This window comes from Alexandromys fortis, unplaced genomic scaffold (genome assembly GCF_014885135.2).
Source record: "Alexandromys fortis isolate MF-2015 unplaced genomic scaffold, M_Fortis_MF-2015_v1.1 scaffold_9, whole genome shotgun sequence".
Classification (NCBI taxonomy): Eukaryota; Metazoa; Chordata; class Mammalia; order Rodentia; family Cricetidae; genus Alexandromys; species Alexandromys fortis.
Window position 1 is genome coordinate 16,903,204 of NW_026067892.1, and position 20,459 is coordinate 16,923,662.

General features: G+C 41.3%; 3 protein-coding genes across 3 annotated transcripts in view; 2 read left to right on the plus strand and 1 right to left on the minus strand.

Annotated features, from left to right (window-relative positions):
- Nucleotides 1–20,459, minus strand: part of Ctnna3 (catenin alpha 3) — a 1,282,010-nt gene that overhangs the window by 811,443 nt on the left and 450,108 nt on the right. The gene's annotated exons all lie outside the window — the stretch shown is intronic.
- Nucleotides 1–20,459, plus strand: part of Lrrtm3 (leucine rich repeat transmembrane neuronal 3) — a 171,863-nt gene that overhangs the window by 60,943 nt on the left and 90,461 nt on the right. The window lies entirely within an intron of this gene.
- Nucleotides 15,237–17,479, plus strand: LOC126500865 (protein FAM222B-like). The gene has a single exon (XM_050141107.1). The coding sequence runs from the start codon at nucleotides 15,407–15,409 to the stop codon at nucleotides 16,709–16,711; it is 1,305 nt and encodes a 434-aa protein (XP_049997064.1). The 5' UTR covers nucleotides 15,237–15,406; the 3' UTR covers nucleotides 16,712–17,479.

A 20,459-nucleotide genomic window follows, 5' to 3' on the forward strand; every position in this document is an offset into this window, starting at 1 on the left:
TGATCTCTGTTGGTCTTGATCAGTTCAAAGAGACTGATATGAGTAGAACTTCAGCAAGACATCTCTTTAGACATTCTAGTACAAATACAGATGGTATCAAATATGTTTTTTCTAAAAATTTAAATGACCCTGGATCAAAGCCATCACCTACTCAGTAGCTATGTCACAAGCGTAACGGATCAAACCTGCCATTTATGACACTCAACTCAAAGGCAATAAAACAGTGCATCATGTATCAACCACTGATGCACTTATCTGAGTTAACTGGTACTTTCTGTGCCTTCATGAAAATCAAAAGATGTTTTTCTAAAACAAACTTAAAAAGCCTTACTTAAATGGCATTTGAAAAATATACTCTAAAACAGCATTGTTAGACCCATTAATTCTAAACCCTTCCATTTGCACAAACACCTGTGAATGTAGTGACAACCCACATGCTGAAAGTTCATGATTCTGTTTGTTTGGGCTTTGTTGTTGTTGTTGTTGATTTTTAGTGTTAGTGGCTTGTAACATTAAATCACAAGATTAATTGCAAAGGCAATAAAGAATAAGCCGGGTACACCTGCCTGATAGCAGGGAATGTGGTTACCAACCTATAATATAATACTGGCAGAGACATTCAAGGATTTCTTAAACCTAGATGCTTTGACAAGGATAAGAATAGAGAAGTTGTGCCTGTTATAGAGCTTACTCCTCACCTTGCTTGAGACAAATACTTGATAGAGCAATGTTTTGTTGTATGTCTCCTTAGTCTGATGTTTGGTGGCATGATCAAGTCAGTCTACTCATTCATAAGCCACACTCTTGTAAACTTGAAATGCAGTCTAAGTAGAAGATATGCTTTACCATTCAACAATCTATGAATGTGTCTTTGTGACATTGGTCTAACCCTTATTAAATGATTGTGATTAGATTTGAATTTAATAACAATCATGCTCTGCCTGCTTCAGCAACTAATAAAACTTAAAATTTCTAAAGCTTATCTAGAACAGTTCAAGCTAAAATCTTACCTATTTACAAACTGTGAAAACCTTGAAATCCTTCCACATAAATGCATCTCTTGGTATTTATTCATATATAGTTCAATACGTTTTCTGAACATTGTTTTCTTTAAGTCTCGGTTTGGATGTGCTTTATTAGGCAGCCATATCCCGATTCTTTATTGAACTCTTCCCCAAGCAGTTTTACCAGCTAAAACACACCATTAAATAATCTTAACTCATCCTATGATGAATGTCTCTAGGAGAATTAGCCAGATAGAATGGGAAGTTGCCCAAAGTGTGCTTCCCTCTTCCTACTGGTTCAATCACCCAATCCATGAACCTTCAGCAAGCCATTGCATTCCAGCCCTAAACCCATAATTGGCCATTAGGACCTATTGATCCTTCCTCCTGAACATACTGGAAATCTATCTGGTCCCTTTCAAGTTAACTACCACCGCTTCATCATTCATCACTTGGGTTACTGTACTGATTTTCTAATTAGATTCTGTGCCTCTAGCCTTAGCTCTGTCCCTTCACGTCTCCAGACTCTTCCCATCCCAATTCACTCTTGTGTAACAGTTGTAATTATGTTTCTAAACTGAAATGGATGATGCTCTTCCCCTTTATAAATCTCCCTGTACTGACAATAATAAGAGACTGCCAAGAAATTCCTTGCGTGGCATGTTCACATGGCCTGTACATATCCTACCAGACATTTTTCATCTATTTCTCACATAATCTCATGCTGCAATTCTCATAATATAAGAGAAGAAAAAGTGTCCCGCTATCTATGTTCAACAAGCATTCATTGTGTTCCTACCATATGCAAAAAGAAAAAGATACACAGAGAAGACAGAGAAGTGTATTTGAAGGCATTCATAGACATATTGAGTATAAATCTATAAAATGGAGATATAAAACATAATAGAATTTGTAAGGTCTGAATTTGTTTTCTAAAATGAATTTTAGGATGAGATAGGTATACTCTTTGAAATATACACAGCCAAAATATTATACAAGAAAGTTAAAAATTAAAGGATGGAAAAGATACTGAAAAACAGAAAGAAGACATAAGAACAAAGCACGATGAGGGGGCCACGTCCTGCCACCCTGCTAGCTTAACCCTGAAATAACCACACAGAAGTTGCATTAATTAAATTACTGCCTGGCCCATTATTTCTAGCCTCTTATTGGCTAACTCTCACATATTAGTTTAACCCATCTCCATTAATGTGTATCGCCACTTGACTGTGGCTTACTGGCATGAGTCTAACCAGTGTCTCTCTCAGGCAGGAGAACCATGGTGCCCGCCACTCTGCCCTTCTTCCCAGCTTTCTGTTCTGTCTAATCCGCCTATCTAAGTGCTGCCCTATCAAAAGGCCACAGCAGTTTTTTTTTTTATTCAACCAATGAAAGCAACACATAGACAGAAGGACCTCCTACACCAGTATGTTGGGATAAGGAAGTTTTGGCAGAACAACATAGAAAAAATTAAATGATTAACCTGAGGGCTAGACAGATGACTCAGCAGTTAAGGGAATGTAGTTCTCCTGCAGAGGAATGGAGCTTGGTTCCTAGCACCCAAATAAAGTGACTCACAACCACCTATAGCATCTGCTTTAGACAATCTGATGGCTTCCTCTAGCTTCCTGAGGCACTGCATTCAGATGGTACGTGTGTACACCCCTCCCACCGACCCCCCTCACAGAGAGGGGTGGGGAGAGCTAGTCAAAATTCAACAGTGGTGATAGCAGTGTGCTCATTTTATAACAGGTCAAGCTTTGAAACAGACAATTGTTAAATTTTATATTTAAACAACCACAGTAAAGTGTGTGCTCCAATGGACAGATGTAGAGCTCTGATGCCAACAGCTAAGAAACAAATATTCTGCTTCTGGGCTTAATGAATTCTAAAGCTGGACACATTTCCCGAAAAGCAAGTCTCAACCAAGATGGAAAATTCAGCGTCACTTGGAAATTTTTCTAGGAAGTCAGCTGATTACAGTTTTCCCTCAATACCCCACATTCTTGGCTCTAGGACCCTCAATAGGGTCTCTTTTCAATCCCCATAAAATCTGTAGTATCTCTGATTACTCAGAGCACTTAATTCTTTCTAAGTAATGTGATCCTATGTCAGTTAGGGAATAACATGAGAAGGTCTGCATGTGGTCAGAACACATGCAATTTTTTCTACATATTTTTAATCTGTCATCAAATTCACAAATGTAAACTGACAGAGGGGATAAGTACCTTTTAGAAATTTATTTTCTTAAGAGTTTAGATTTGGTAAATTAAAATTTGGAACAAAATCTAATATAATTGAAACATCACAGAATTTTTTTTAAAAATCTAAAATTTAAATATTAATGATTTTTATACTCTTCTTTTAACCTATTGGTTTCAGGGTGTTTTACTCAAAATATTTCACTCATTCAAATTTAAAACCTCAGTACTAACTTATGCCTTCAAGTTTCCCAGTTAATGACCAGTGAATGAATCACAATGACAATTGGCTAATGAGTTTAATGGCACTCTGCACGCTGCAATCTGGCAGCCTCCGGGCCAGTATTCCCAAAAGTAAAGTACATATATAAAATAATATAAAATTTTAGTGTCCGGATAAATGATAGTACAATAAATAAGAATCAACAATCTGCATGAACTTCACAGACAAGTAAGATTATGTTCACTGAAATAGATCAACTAGGCATGAAGTACCTTCCTCCGGGTTCAGTCAACCATCCCCTTTCTGGATAGGTTCTCACTCAGCATCCCTTTTAGATGATAAAAGAAACCTTATTAAATGCCAACCTATCAGTGGTATTTCTGGGGACATAAAAACTTGATCCGGGTTAGTTTAAGATGAAATGGGCCTTAACTTAGAGAATAGAAATGAATCATGCATATTTCATTGTCTCCAAGTAAATGATATTGGCAATTTCCCTCTATTTTATCATTTTAACTCAGAGGAGTTCTACATCACTGGCAAGATCACTGGACCAGAAGTTTTTCGGATTTTTTTATACCAATACCAGTTTTATTTTCCTAAACACTTGTTCTAACACCTGAAATCTATTCCAAGTGGTAATTAAAAGACAGTGACAGCCCCATTGTTTGTCATAGGGGCTTTCGATCATCGACTAGACTTCAGCAGTCACTGTTCTGTCAGCTCTGATACAAAACCTGCATTTATCTTACTAACGGTTCAATTTGGGAGATAGCTCTTTTTCACAATTAAAACTACCGAAGCTTTACAATACACAGAAACGATCGTGACATGGTTCCTTCCACATTCCTGACAATTCTAGGAGACTCTATTTTGTAATAGAGATAATTACAGCTGCTTTCCGGAGAAATGCTTTAAGAGTGTGGTAAGATCTTAAGAGGAGGTTTACAAGAATCTTAGACCACGACGTGCTGCAGAGAAAAGAGAGAGAGAGAGTTTTCAACAGATTAAAAAGACCCTAAGTAAATAATTAATTGATGATTGAGGGGACCAGTGGCAGGAGAGGGTTCACCCCACAGTAACTGGCTGAACAGACAAGACAGATAACGAGGAGACCTGATGGGAAGTGGAGTAAGGAAGCTTCACTGCAGCCAAATGAAGCTGGAATGCCCATGTGAGTTGATGCTGACCGCCACACGGTTAGTTCTATGGGAGAAATTTACTTACACAAAACCTCTTAGTTGAGGTTGGGGCCAGCTCAGTAGCCACAAAATTAGATAGACTGGATAGAGAAGGATGTGAAACATCATGTCCTCTAGCCCTTATTTCTATTAAGAGAGAGAGAGAGAGAGAGAGAGAGAGAGAGAGAGAGAGAGAGAGAGAGAGAGAGAGAGAGAGAGTAATGTTATATAATTCATGCAGGAGCTAGGAATCAAGCTGCTACCCCCAGTTACTTTCCATTGAATTAGACTGGATCAGGATGTGTAGATTCAATAGGAGCAATCTTGCTGTAAAGTCAATTAGCTTAAGAACCTGTCTTCCCTCACCCATCTGAAAGTAATAATAACATTCAAAGGGGGACGTGTTATGAGGAGCAGGGAAGGCTGCCAGCACAATTCTGACAAAGCTAAGGCAATCTGAGGATTTAATTTTGGTGTGTCTAGCCAAAGTCAATTACTCATGCACAACAGGCTGGGAGCAACAAAGGGCTGACTTAGCAGATTTCAAACTCTTCCTCTGAATTAGAAAATATTAAATTACATTAGAAATTGGAAGAGAAGAGAGGAGAGTCCAAACAAAGGGAATAAACTAATCAATGATCCAATAATGAAATTGTGATGTTTGGGCTCAATTAATTTCAAGAGTAATAAGTACTCATGGAAATTTTTCTAAAGCTAAAAGAGGGTGAAACACATCTCAAGATGGATAGGAGTTTGGAGATGAAAAAACGAGAAAAGGGACCACAGATGTGTGAGCTATCTAGAGGAATCCAGACTTTCCACAAGCTTAAATGGAAACTCCTTATAATAAATAGTAAATACAGTAAATAAATAGTAAATACAGAGAAAACAATACAAGACAACAGCTTTAAATACACAATGATCATCTAGCATCACAAACAAATGAATTTTGGTATTTAACATTCAAAAGTTACCAGAGGACTCATAGTGGATCCTGGTTGTATAATTTGATTTACAAAACTGCAATACATATACACTATCAGGAACATCAACGGAATACAAAGCAGTACATATACATTATTTTAAACCCATGAAAATTAAAGTTGTGCTTCTCCTTGTAGTTCCCCTTTCCCTTTACAGTTTGGTCACCCCTATGGCGAGTATAGGCAGCTTGTCAATCATTTGCTGTAAGCATTTCTTTTTTTTTCTTTTTTAATTTTTAATTTTTTTTATTGAGAAAAGGAAAAAAAAGTTTCCGCCTCCTCCCAGCCTCCCATTTCCCTCCCCCTTCCCCCACTCTTCTCCCCCTCCCCCCACTCCAGTCCAAAGAGCAGTCAGGGTTCCCTGCCCTGTGGAAAGTCCAAGGTCCTCCCCTCTCCGTCCATGTCTAGGAAGGTGAACATCCAAACTGGCTAGGCTCCCACCAAGCCAGAACATGAAGTAGGATCAAAACCCCGTGCCATTGTCCTTGGCTTCTCATCAGCCCTCATTGTTCGCCATGATCAGAGACCGGTTTTATCCCATGCTTTTTCAGTCACAGTACAGCTGGCCTTGGTGAGTTCCCAATAGATCAGCCCCACTGTCTCAGTGGGTGGGTGCACCCCTTGTGGTCCTGACATCCTTGCTTGTGTTCTCCCTCCATCTGCTCCTCATTGGGACCTTGGGAGCTCAGTCCAGTGCTCCAGTGTGGGTCTCTGTCTCTATCTCCATCCATCACCAGATGAAGGTTCTATGGTGATATGCAAGATATTCGTCAGTATTGCTATAGGATAGGGTCATTTCAGGTTCCCTATCCTCAGCTTCCCAAGGGACAAACTGGNCCTCAGCTTCCCACGGGACTAACTGGGGACATCGCCTTGGGCTCCTGGGAGCCACTCTAGGTTCAAGTCTCTTGCCAACCCTAAGGTGGCTCCCTTAACTAAAATATGTGCTTCCCTGCTCCCCTATCCAACCTTCCTTTATAAAAGTGAGAAGGGGAGGATAGGGGGAACTTGGAGAAACAGGATGCTGTAAGCATTTCTGTGTGGTTTGTTTGTGCCTGTTGGTGTGCCGTGGATTAAGTCCTGGGCTTGCATGTATTAGACAAGTTCACAACCACTGAGTATTCCACAAGCTCTGCGTTTTTCTTTCCATTTTCATGGTTGAAAAGAATCTCTACCATGTCTAGAAAAGGGAAACTGAGGAAGCAGAGGGTAGAGAAGTGGACGTTTGTCTTGGTGTCTGAAGACCTGTGTTGCGAGGTCACTGCCTCACACTGATCGTACTCCAGCATCAACCAGTACCAGGAACTCAAGTTTCCTTATCACAGGAAGAAAAAGGTTGGACTGCAAATCTCTGGACACTATGAAAATTTAAGAGTGGCCATCTTTAATTTCTCTGCTTTTGATTTTCCTCACACTGTCTCCAGCAAGAGACTTGTGGCTTTTGCAACATAGTAAGTAATTCTTATCTCTAATCAATGCTCTCTTTCTTCTCTTTGTCTATACTTGTATATATGTATCTATATAAATACATATATATGTGTATCTAAATGATAGATTAGATGAATGGATGGATAGATAGACAGAAAGACCGACAGACAGACAGATTCACACGTACATGAAATTGCCTTAGCCGGAAGCCTCAGTAGACAGGTAACTTCCAATGAGCAGCACAGGTCATTTCAGACTACTGTTTACATCCTATATTGATAGACACATTTTTTTGTAACAGTGAGAGATGTTTTCAAAGCTCAGCTGAAATAATTTGATGAAAGGGAAAGGAAAGCTTTTTACAGTTGTATCTAAATTCACGCCAGAGATAAGAGCTACTTCCATTTGCAAAGTACTCACAGCTAAAGAACAGAAAATAGGAGCGAGAGAGAAAAAGATTCCTCTAACATGACACCCTCACATTACGCCTTTGACAAAATGGGCAAAGATAAATTATAGCAGAGCTGTGTTTAATGGCTTTAATGGTCAGATTAGGAGTGGGCCATTTATTTCAGGATACCTACTTCCTTTTACAACTTGATTGCAAAGCCAGGCTAACATGATAACTTACCGTGTCATTTTTTTTTTAAATCTCAGAGTCACTGACATATTTCATCGATTCCAGGTAAAGTAACGGGCTGAATTTTCATGCTAACATGCATTTAGTCACACATGTCTTCAAATAAACAAAGACAATTTTAAAAATTAAAGCAAGTGTTTGAGATGTGCAAATGTGGGGGCTTGAGGTCAGATGTCAGTATGCATATGAAATGTCAAACATGAATGCACATGGCCTGTTTTGCTAATGCGGTGGGAGGGACAAACAGGAGGGCTGTTGGGTTTACTGACTACCAGCCTAGCTACAGGTTCAGGGACAGACCCTGTCTCAAGGGAATGAGGTGGAGAGTCATGCAGCAGGACACCTGGCATCCTGCTCTCACATCTGTGCGTGTGCTCAGACAGGCTCATCTATGTAGACAAGCATTCTTACACCATATACAGTAGGAAGAGAGAGACCACTAGGAGATTAGAACCTCATCATTACTCTTCAAACATGACCAAGCTTAAGCTTTTAAATATTAAATATGCCTTGCCAAAGACTTGTGACTGCTGAGTGCAAAAGTTCTCATGGTAACTGTGATACTGCCCGTGATGCCAGGGTTCTGTCAAAGGCCACTAACACATGCTGTCTTCTAGCTGCAACACACAAGCATAACCACAATGTCACTCTTAATTCGGATACTCTGTACTTCCTGCCATGGTGACGTCATTCCACAAGTCCCTCGCACCAGTATTTCCCAAAGCAATGTACATGTCCACTGTCTCATAGGATACTTCGAGAACAATCAGTGTGGAAAGGTTCAGAGAGCCAGTATTTGGGGAGGGGGGGGAATTTTGTGTTATATTCCCAATCCTAAGGATCCCTCAGATCTATTCACATCTTAAAGACTCTTAGAAGTCCTAGACTATAGACATATTCTGTCCTTTGTTTAGCCCCAGCAGGTCTGAAATTCATTTAGCTATAAGCCTATGCTATAAACTTTACATATCTGATATGTATTGACAAATACTAGACACTTCCTTGATGTTATGTAGAACTAAAACTCTAAGTTCATATTCTCTTAAGGATCACTGACATTATGGCAAGTTAGCTGGAGAAATCAGTAACAAAAAAAGTTGGGAAAGCTTTAATACAGTCATGTATCATGAAGGTACAGTTGGTTTGAACCTGCATTTCCAGCGTATCATTCCAGCAAGCAGTATCTGCCTGTTCAAGGAACGTCTGCTTTGGAATTCCTGTACTCGGGAATATTGTAAAGCAACAGACACAACTATTGAGCAAAGGTGGTATTCCCACATGTGTCAAGTCAAGTTTCTGCTTACCTGACTGAAGTAACTGAATTCACTTATCTGGCTTTTGATGTAGAAAGAAACAAGAAAGAAAAATTAGGTAGGAAAGGGCCACTTTCTATAACTATGTCTGAGCAAGGCACAATTATTTGGGTCACTGAATCCAAAGAAAGTCCTGGTTTTTAATTTCTGTAAAAGGTCTCAGAAGATTTTTGCTTTTGATGTTGAACATCTACTAATTCTCAGTGTGATTCAATCTCACCATTTATACAGTTACTTCCTGTGTTTAAACAAAGCCAAAGACAAGGGCAGGACTGTAAATAACCGTTGACGTTCGTGTGAGTCAGAGAATCATATATTGATTATGGAGACAAGAAAAGGCAAGGAACATCGAGTTGGAAGTTGTGCCCAACACGTTCCAGGATGCTCCCAAAGCTGCCTACTTCCCTAGTAGAACAGAGGTGCATGCAGCCCCACCTCCACAGGGTCTGACTTGTAATCTCTATCAGCTTTTTATTCCCATGTGCTTCTCCCTTCAGAATGCTGATCAAAGAGCTTTCACAACGAAAATAATTTATAGGCCTGATTTTTAACAGAGACCAGAATTATTGCCATTGACCTCAATCCATTCCAATGGAGGACTACACAAACATCAAGACAACTGACAGATTCGGGCAAGTAGGAGAAATCCTTAGTGTAACAAAATAAAGCTTTCAAAAGACTAGACTTTGCAAACTACAAGCCATGCTTTAAGTCTTACAAAGACAAAGACAAAGAATCTTAGAGAAAAACAAAATTTAAAATTATGTCATTAGGCAGAAATGCCCCAAAGGAATGAAGAAATTTAGAAAGTGATTACTATTTCTTAACTACAACCTTCAGATAACTTTATAGACCCAGTCACAGAACAATATCAAAGTATAAAACAATATACTTTTTAAAGCAGTATATAAAGAATACATACACATGGGTCAGTGCCTTCTATTTCTTATTCTTATTGAGACAAGAAAAGTGCTAATTTGTTGTCAGGATAATAAATTATAAAGATAAGTTCTTTATATTTTATTAGTATATTTTTCCATTTGGTTTACAGACACAGGCCCAAATCAAATAGTGGAGCTTTTCAACAGAAACTGATGACACGTGATTGAAGCTCTGACTCCTTAGGTTTTTTTTACAGGTCTTTAACATTTGTTTTTTTGTTTTGCTTTGTTTGATTTTTAGAAACTGAGTTTCTCTGTAGCTTTGGAGCCTGTCCTGGCACTAGCTCTTGTAGACCAGGCTGGCCTCAAATTCACAGAGATCTGCCTTCCTCTGCCTCCCCAGTACTGGATTGAAAGGCATGAGCCACCACCACCCAGCTCTTTAATAATCTTTTAATTGATTCAGAAGTAACACAATTCAATTCAAGAATGAAAGATACTTGACCTAAATATGCTTCCATTTAAGTCACCCTTTCCAAGAGATGTTCCTCTCCACCCCCGAGTTTATTTCCCTCCGAGTATTTTTCAATTTTAAATGAGCTATTTCTTTGCCCATTCATTGCGTCTTTCTCTCCAAAGGCCACAGGTGCTATGTGGGAGGAGAACTCTGGCAATCGGGTGGGTACCAAGTGTTACTGCTAAAATAAGGAGTGAACAGAGAAGAAAAAATGAAGGATGGAGACACGGTAGAGTAGGGAAGGCATCCCTGTGGGGTTTCAGACAGTAATGAACCTCTGAAGGCACCGGGAAAAAGAAAAGGCAGTACTTTATTTTGCTCATCATTTCTTCTGGTCACAGCTACATCTAATCTAAATCATGTAGTGTTTTCCCTTATTCGATCACTGTCTGCTACTGGCTGAACCATGCCAGCAGGTGCTTTAAGAACAGCTTACAGTCATCTCTCAATATAAACATCCCTTGAACACAAAGAAACAAAGGTCAGGGAGGTAAAGGCCTAAGGTCATGGAGAAAGGCAGAGGCCAGTTTTAGATTTATGAGCTGTGCCGTATGATCTGTGTCACCCCTGAGCTGGAGTCCCGGCTGTGGCTTCCCCATGGCTGATAATTGTAAAGCAACATACAATCCAAACGTGTATGAGAGTTCTTTGTGGTTAACAGCTCCTTTTTCTATCTTACTGACTTCATAACATACTTTCCAAAAGTAAGAAAAAAATGAACTCCTTTTTAAAAACAGTTGTTTGTTTATTTGTTTGTTTGGTTTAAGATGTTATGCATATACTCTATTGTAGCTTTATTTCTTCAGGTATATCATCTGCAAACTCATTTGCTTACTGCTTTCTTGCTGTGAGATCACATTGCTGTTCATTTGGCCTATGTGGCTCCTAAACCAGGCAGCACCCACAATTCCCTCAGGGCGCGTTTTCCATGTTCAACCCAGACCTGAACTTAGAACAGAAGACTCGGAATTTTCTATTCCCCCCATTTTAGAGTTGAGATTACAGTGACTAACTTCAATTTCTTGGTTGTTTCTTCTCTTTGACTAACCTATTGTTAGTCCTAGCTCCAACATAAACTAAAACATTTAACAAGCAAGACCTTCACACTTGACACAGTGTAAAACCTGCTGACACTTTAATGAGTTAAACTCACAGTCCAAACTCCTGAAGGTCTATGCAGTGGGAGAGAAAACTTGAATCAAAGGCCTGTGCTTAAAATCACAGCAATGGTTCCTTGTAAAAAATATGGCAATTCTTTAGAGTTCCACTGCCATCCCTCATCACTTAGAAATTATCCTTTGTTACAGGGAAGTCGGGTAGGGGTTTTCCTTGGTACTGGATTTGCAAAAACTAGGAATTTGAATTGTTTTAATAGATATTCAATTCAAAAGTTTATAAGTTATTCAGAGATTATAAAAAATAGCATCAATTTTCCCTAAAGTGTACACGAGTTGAGATATTTTCATTCAAATAAACATAGAAGAATGGGAAGAAAGAACAGCCAAGAGGTGAATCGTTACTGAAACGCCGCACCATGGATGTGGCCCTGTGCTGCCTGTTGTATTAAATATATTTACTATACTGAACCTAGCCGTGTTTGAATGCGCTAAATTCTAGAAATTTAAATGAAGTTAACACAGTTACGAAACTGAGATCAAAATTTCTTTTTTTTTTTTTATTTGTTTCCTTTTGAGGTAAAGGCTATGTTGCCCAAGCTGGACTTGAACTCTTAAATTCAAGTGACCCTCCTACCCAGCCTCACTGGCACAGGCATGCATCTTGGTACTTGTTTGGAAATGTTTAAAACTCCCGAGTTCTTTAGGTAGAAAAGATGCGAACGTTGCTACAACATCAGAGGAAGGGACGCTGTCGAGGGCTTTCTTCTCTCCTCCCACCGGATCCTCTTGGTTACGGCACTGCTATCATTGCATGCGCCGTCTCTCTTTTACTCAATAACTGCTATGCTCTTCATCTGGAGCTCTGAATTTAAAGTGGCTAAAGACGTCTCTGCATGTTTTCAGCTGGATTCCCTCTCGAATCCCGTGTCTCGATTCACCTTTTGGAAGACTGGATATTATTGCAGCTTTGCCATATTTCATTATGAAACAGCAGAGGGACTTTCCCGTTTGGGTTTGGATGAAACTTTTCTTAAAAGTATAGGAAAATATTTTCTAGGGTTTCTGTTGGTCAGCTGGGCATTTCTTCTCACGTGGATCAAGCTGGCAGGTGACCGCAGTTATCTGACAGCTTTTTTTTTTTTTTTTTTTTTTTTTTTTGTGGCAGGTTACTACAAGACAGGATTGTTTGTATCTCAGGTTCTGAAAGGCAGCACGCACATTTTTACCTGCTGCCTCTCAGCTCAGGCATATTTCCTCGTGAAGGATTCAAAAGAAAAACTGAGGCACTAAAATATGAAAATGATAGAAGTTGAAGGAAAAGAACGAGAACAGATAAAAATATAGACATAATGCCTAAATGAAAAGCACAAGAAAAATGAATTCCTGAAATCAAAGCTGACATCTGGTTTTAAGGACATTGTATACCATGGCAGGTTTAATAAATTATGATGTTAACAAGTCAATGTCATGTCAACTCACACACTGTGCGGGGGTGACATCAACCCTCACAAAGACTCATCAAACATCATAGTCCTACTAAGATGGTGACTACATTTTCTGAGGAGATGAAAAGGTAATCCAAAGCTCTATACCCATCTAAGGATTCTAAAAAGAAAAACAGTCAAGTATGGAGGCTCTTCCCTGAAGCCCCAGCACTTGTGAGACAGGAGGATAGAGTTTGAAGCCAGCCTACGCTCTGGGAGAATCCAGAGGTTGAATAGGGCATGGAGGGGCAGAGACTGACTCCCTGCACAAGTACTCTGCAAGACTTTGATTCCCTGATTGTGGCTACTTGTTCCCTTTCTTTGAAAGTTCCCTTTAATGAGGTTTTATCCTAGTTCACTTGAATTAGCAGCTTAAGAACACACATTTGGATTTACAAGTAAAGACACACTTAGGTGACTACATAACTATGGGTTATAGATAACTGTCCTCAGAAGTTTTAGATCATGCTGTAGGCTCTGCCATTTAATGAACCTTTAGGAGATTACTCTCATCCTCCCCCGACATGTGAGGTGGTATTCACGCTAGGACATAAACATTGATTTGTCATTATCATTAAAGTTTATCAACCTTGTCATGATACACTGCCCTTAAAACCCGAGTTAAACATTTAGTTTGGAAATTTGCTTCTCTTCTATTTTCTTCCTCTCTCCTTTTGTTAATTGAAAATAGATTCTCCTCTCATACAATAAATACAGACCAAAGTTAAATTCACTCATATAATTATAGGCTTTTGTATTCTCTTTCTTATTTCCATATCCATCATTTCTTTATAGTTCATTTTATATGATTTTTTTAAATATTTTCATGTGTTTGTACATGTTTGTACGGGTATGTATGCACCATTTCATTTCTTTGTTTTTGATTGTCTACTTTGATTCCTACAGGGATTTTTAGGTTTATTCATTTACTTGACTTTGCTCTTATATATTGCCTCTATCATAACTTAGAATTTCTTTGAGCTAATTGGAAATGTTATCCTAATCTGTCTCTCTTGTCTTTTCTAATGTAGTATTTTATTAAGTCTTTGAGAATTGCATACATGTGTACAACGTGTCTTGATCATATTCATCCCCACTCCTCCCCCTCACTTGTCCACATCCATAGCCTGCCCTCACCCTCATCCTCAACACCCCTCAACTTCATGTCCTTTTTGGATAACCTACTTAGTCCAGTTGGTGCAGCCTATCTATATACACAAGGCTGTGGAGACGTACCCTAAAGCATGGATGACCCACCAGACAGCACCTTTAAGGAAAACTGTCCCTGCCTCTACCCGCAAATATTACTGTTAGTAAGCTCTCCACTAGTGGTGAGGATCCCTAGTCAATGTATACAGAACCTGCATCCTATTCCCTGATGCTGTTATGGTGCATGTAAGATGAGCCAGTAGCTGTTCTTAAATATGCCAGTCAAAAAAAAAAAAAACTTAAGGATGATGTGCCAAATTCATCCTAAGCTTTGTGGGTGTGAAGATGAGGATGTTGATGATAAACACACAGAGGGCATACATATTCCAGGTGGTTTCCCTTTTGATTTCTATTCTTTTTTGTTTTATGCCTTGAAAAATCTACATAGCTGGGGATGACCTTGAACTCTTGACCTTCCTGCCTCCGTGTTCAGGGTCCAGATTACAGACATAAGCCATCATGCCCAACCAGACTATTTTGTAGGAATATTTCATATCTGGACCCATATAATCCTCATAGCAGTCCTAGGAGGTAAGTATTATCATTGCCTGATGTAATGCTTGAATTGGTCTGGGTAGATAGCAAGGAAGGGCTGTAGGTCAGTCTGAGGTTATCTGGCCACAGAGCATGGACTCTTTCCTGAAGCCCATCAGTAATACTAATGCCTTGTTTTTACAAAAATAATCCTTTCATTATTTCAATACTTCTAATATGTACACAATTATTTTCTGAACTATCAAGTACACAAGAAAACATAAAGAAGCCTAATCAAAAATATCATTCAGGGAGGGGAGCGAGCCGGAGCCGGCTGGGGGAGGGGGTGTCGGCGCACCGCGGAGTGCAGCGCTCTCGGTGAGCCTGGCACCTGGAGTAGCCGTCTCCCCCTCCCCCTGCCAGAGCCGCTAGAAGCCACCTCTCTTCTGTCCTTCCTGGACCAAGGCGAGCAGGGCTGCACTGTCCCAGGCCGGTGGGGCGGAGCCCGGAGCCCCACTGAGCGCTGCAGAGCCAACCTCTCCTCCTGCCCAGGGCGCAAGTGTGAAGGTTCCTCAGCGGAAACATGTTCGTTGTACTGTGAACGGCCTCGACACATCAGCCCAGCGCTACAGCCCCTACCCGACTCAGGCTGCCACCAAGGCAGGCCTGCTTGCCATTGTCAAAGTGCCAGCCAAAAGCATACTCAAGGACTTTGACGGCACCCGAGCCCGGTTCCTCCCTGAGGCCATCATGAACCCCCCAGTGGCACCCTATGCTACTGTGGCACCCAGCACTTTAGCCCACCCCCAGGCCCAGGCTCTGGCCCGCCAGCAGGCCCTGCAGCATGCACAGACCCTGGCCCATGCCCCTCCCCAGACACTGCAACACCCTCAGGGTATACCACCACCACAGGCACTGTCTCACCCTCAGAGCCTCCAGCAGCCTCAGGGCCTGGGCCACCCTCAGCCAATAGCCCAAACCCAGGGCTTGGTCCACCCGCAGGCCCTGACTCACCAGGGTCTCCAGCATCCCCCTAATCCCTTGCTGCATGGAGACCGGAAGATGCCAGACTCAGATGCACCCCCAAATGTGACCATGTCTACCTCAACTATCCCCCTTTCAATGGCGGCCACCCTGCAACACAGCCAGCCCCCGGACCTGAGCAGCATCGTGCACCAGATCAACCAGTTTTGCCAGACGAGGGCAGGCATCAGCACTACCTCAGTGTGTGAGGGCCAGATCGCCAACCCCAGCCCCATTAGTCGCAGTCTGCTCATCAATGCAAGCACCCGGGTGTCGACCCACAGCGTCCCCACACCAATGCCTTCATGTGTGGTCAATCCCATGGAGCACACCCACGCGGCCACAGCCGCGCTGCCTGCTGCAGGTCCTGTCAACCTGCCCACAGGCATCTCTCGAGCCCCTACTGGCTACACTAGCGACCTCAAGCCAGTTACCTGGAACCAGCACCAGCTGGCCCATCTACAGCAAATGTGCAGCGAGGCTGGTGGGACACCAGCCCCTGGCCTGACAGGCAAACATACAGCAGGACGCGAGTTGGCAGGGCCAGGTTTTGTGGGCAAGGCCCCTGCCTACCCGCAGGAGCTCTGCCTGGCGCAGTCCTTCCATCTGAAGCCTTCCCTGGAGAAGCCGACCCCATCCCCACCTGTCAACGGCCTACCGGCCCCACTGGCCTATCCCAATGGTCACTACTTCCAACCCCTGTGGAACAACATCCTACCAACTCCCAATAGCGACAGCTCGGGGTCTCAGGACCTCGCCATGCCGTTCCATGCTGGGCAGCCCACAGGTGCACCCCTCGACTGTGCAGCAGCTCCTGGGGCCCACTACCGAGCGGGAACTGGGGGTGGGCCAGTGGCAAGCCAGAACAGCTTGATGCAAACGGTGGATTACCTGAGTGGGGATTTACAGCAGGCCTGCTTCCGAGAACAGAGCCTGGCCATGTTGAGCAAGGCCCACCGAGCCCATGGCACCCGAGCCCCCGATCCCACAGATAGTCGAAGTCTTCATATTCAGCACCCAGGGTATAGATAGGGAGCCGTGATCCCTCCTCAGGCAACACGCCATACAGCACCCTTCTAGGCTTAGTCTTACTTTGAAGTAACTGGATAGTTTCAAAGTTTCACTGCTCCAGTGTGATCATCCTTAGGTATCTAAGGAAGGGAACTTGGCAGGGTCCCTTTGGGGGCAGAAGAAGGTCCTTTCTCCTCCCACGAGCTACTACTCCTGGTTTTCTTTAGAAGCTAACTCTGTCTCAGCACCTGCCTGTCAATCAGTCTCCACCTTGACCACTTGTTGCTCTTGCCATCTTTTGCTGAGAATGAGGTATGGCTGAGGAAAGTGGCCTAGAGCCTTAAGTTAGGCTTCTCTGTCTAGGACTAAGAAGCCAGACATTCTGAGTGCTCTGGAATCTAATTATTTACTCCCATAAAGATGTCAAATGAAAATACACCCAGCTTCCATCTTCCCCAGCTGCTCCCATTCCTCGAGGCTTGGTTCTGCATTTACGCTGCTCCCAAGTCACTGTACTTGGCCTTGCTGAAGCCTTGAGACTCAGAAAACCTTGGCGTTGGCATCTTAATTTTTGACTTCCTTTCCAGAGAAATGCAGTGGCCACCTGGCATTCCCAAGACGACCTGTGACCTGTCGCTCTCTCCAAACTCAACTACTGTCCTCATCCCTGCCTCCCTTCCCCCTTAAGGGAAAAAAAAAGCAAAACAAAAACTACCTTACTTGAAGAATTAGATATAGGTAAAGGATGATCACATTAGAGTTTGGAATTAAAATCACCAAAAAAAAATATATTTAAAAAAGAAGTTAAACTGCATGTGGTTCTCTACACTGGCTAAGAATTATGGTCCACACTGTAAGTTTTAAATGTCATGTTTCTGTATGAATGTGGTTTGAGGAGCATTTTGTATGCGTGGCCCCACAGGTACACCCACCCTTACATTTTGCAGCCCTTCAGTTTAATGAAGAACAAAAAAACACAAAGCCTTAAGCTCGTTGAATTCTTCCTCTACCAAATGAGCATGGTTCTGAGCGCTGCAGAGGGGCTTACATTGGAAACAGCCCCTCTTGCCCCTTGCCCGTTCTTAGAGCAGCTCCCACCTGTTCCAGGACCAGTGTGTCTCATTCCCAAGTGACAATTAGCTGTCTAGAAATTCACCACTTCTCTGTAACTTTAGCTTGTTTTGTTGTAAAAGTTTTGCACCTGTCTTCTGTTGCACAGTGGGCTTTAAAAATAACAACAAGCCCTTGTCTTTGGGGAATGTGAGCTGAAGGCCTTGGGTTCATTCTCACTGTTCCTTAGCCAGAAATTCTGTAGTGATCTGAAGCAATGTGACCGAAGCTCAGCTTTTAAATTATGTGTTGGCAAGTTGCCTTATATTTAAAAGAAGGAAAAAGAAAAAAAAAGGAAAAAACAAAAACAAAAAAAAAAACAAAAATATCATTCAAACACAACTTCATCCTACTCTGAAATCTGCATTACTTTTAAATTTTATTTTGACTGGCATACAATAACTGTATTAATGATCTATGATGTGTCGGGTGATGGTGGCGCACGCCTTTAATCCCAGCACTCGGGAGGCAGAGGCAGGCGGATCTCTGTGAGTTCGAGACCAGCCTGGTCTACAGAGCTAGTTCCAGGACAGGCTCCAAAGCCACAGAGAAACCCTGTCTCGAAAAAACAAAAAAAAATAATGATCTATGATGTAATATCTCAATACCTACATACAATGCTATCATGATAATACTGGGGCAAGCACTTTAAGCATTTATTCTTTCTTTTGTCATAGGACCATTCAAAATCTCCCTTTATTTATTTTGAAATATGCAAATAATTGTTAACTAAAGCCAAATTACTGTAATAAAGGACATTAAATGATATCCTTCTATTTAAGTACATTCCTGTACTTAACAACATCCTCTCTCCATCCCTAACTCTTCCACGTTCTTCTCAGTTTTTATAACCTCTAGTTATATGATATTGACTTTTTATAATCTTCCACATATCAAGATGAACATGTGGGATTAGTCTTTCCATACCTGGCCTTGAGCTTTCAACACAATGTCTTCAGTTTCCTCCATCTTGCTTCAAATGATAGAACTTCATTCTTCTCATAACTGAAGGTATTCTGTTGAAAATATATGCTATTTTCTTTCCATCCATCCATTCATCCATCAATCCATCCATGAATGGATACATAAGTTAAATCCATATTTTGGTCAGCATTGCATTCAAGAATGGAGCTATCTCTTCAGCATGCTGGTGGCTTTTCCTTGGATATAGCTTTAGTAATGCAATTGCTGGTGGCCAGTAGCAAAGTAAGATGAATACCATCAATAATAAATTACATATTATAAAATAGGTATAAGAAATAGTTTAAATACTCTCAATAGAAATACATGATAAATGCCTAAGGTGATAAATGTGTTCATTGTCATCATTTTGTTATTACATGATGTGTGCATCAACACAGAATATGGTACCCAGAAATTGTAATGCACAATCATTATGAATTGGTTATAAAACTAATAAATGCCACATATAACACAAACCAGGATTGTGAGTGACACTTACATACTTTATAAAGTGTCCAGTGAGCTGCACTGATAAGAACAGTTCCCCGTGAGTGAGACACTTCCTGTGTCACAGTGAATGAAGACTCTCACGATCACAGAATTTCAGAACTGAACAAGACTGTCCAGCTGTACCTACATGTTTCAGAGGTAGAGATCTGAGCACCAAAAAAAAAAAAAAAAAAAAAAAAAAGCAGAAATCCCACCACATCACTCAGGTCTCCTCTCCCTTCCTGTGATCCCATCTTCTCATAAATGTCCCTTCCCCTTTTCTCTTCATGCTAACTTGTCATTTAAAACTGCTTTGGTGTCGCGTGAAATGTTACAGGCGATAGTTTGGAAAAAATTGTAAATGTCCACTTTTGTCATTTTAAAGCAATGAAAACCTTAAGTAATCCATAGCTTTTGTTTACCTAAAGCTTCATTTCAAAAGGATTACCTCTGTTTGTCATCTTAGAAAATATAGACTCCACTTGCCAGAGGGGCCTACAGCAAAACATAACATGCATTGTGTTTCTCTTAGGAACAGCAGGAAGACAGAAATTTTAACAGTTTTCCCATGGCCATACGGCATCCCCAAGAACCCTAGCCACCGCGTATCTCTTTTTCTTGACTGTCTTTGGCCTTGGACAAATGTATTCACTTTCTTCTCTCAGGTTAGTTTTGTAAAGATGTTTCTAAGAAATAATTGAGATTGTTGGTTGTTTGGGAGCTGCCACGTGTTTGTTAAACTCCAATCAGAATGATCTTTAACAAAATGCAGCTAGAGCTTATAAGAACTTACTCTCCGGGTTAGAAAAATGTGCATCACAGCCCTGTACAGGAGAAACAAATGTCGATCGGCAGTCATTCCTGACCTCACCCATCATGATGAAAAATGACAACCTTACGTTTTCATTTTCCAACTCAAGGTTCTTCTGCATCATAATGCCCACTGGGAAATATTCTCTAATGGACACTATGACTGTGTATTATTTCACATCGATCCTCAACAAAATAGAAATCACATTATCCAACACTTTCGAGATCAGGGAAGTTCAGAGAGGTTCTTTGGAAACACCAACGTCAGGACAAGAGGTGGCAGAACTCAAGCTCAGACCTGCCATCCACTCCTGGCGTCTTCAGCACCACCCCAGGGAGCCTTCATTGGCTCAACATGTTCTTGGCCCCGAATTGAAGATGTATGTCTGCAGCATCA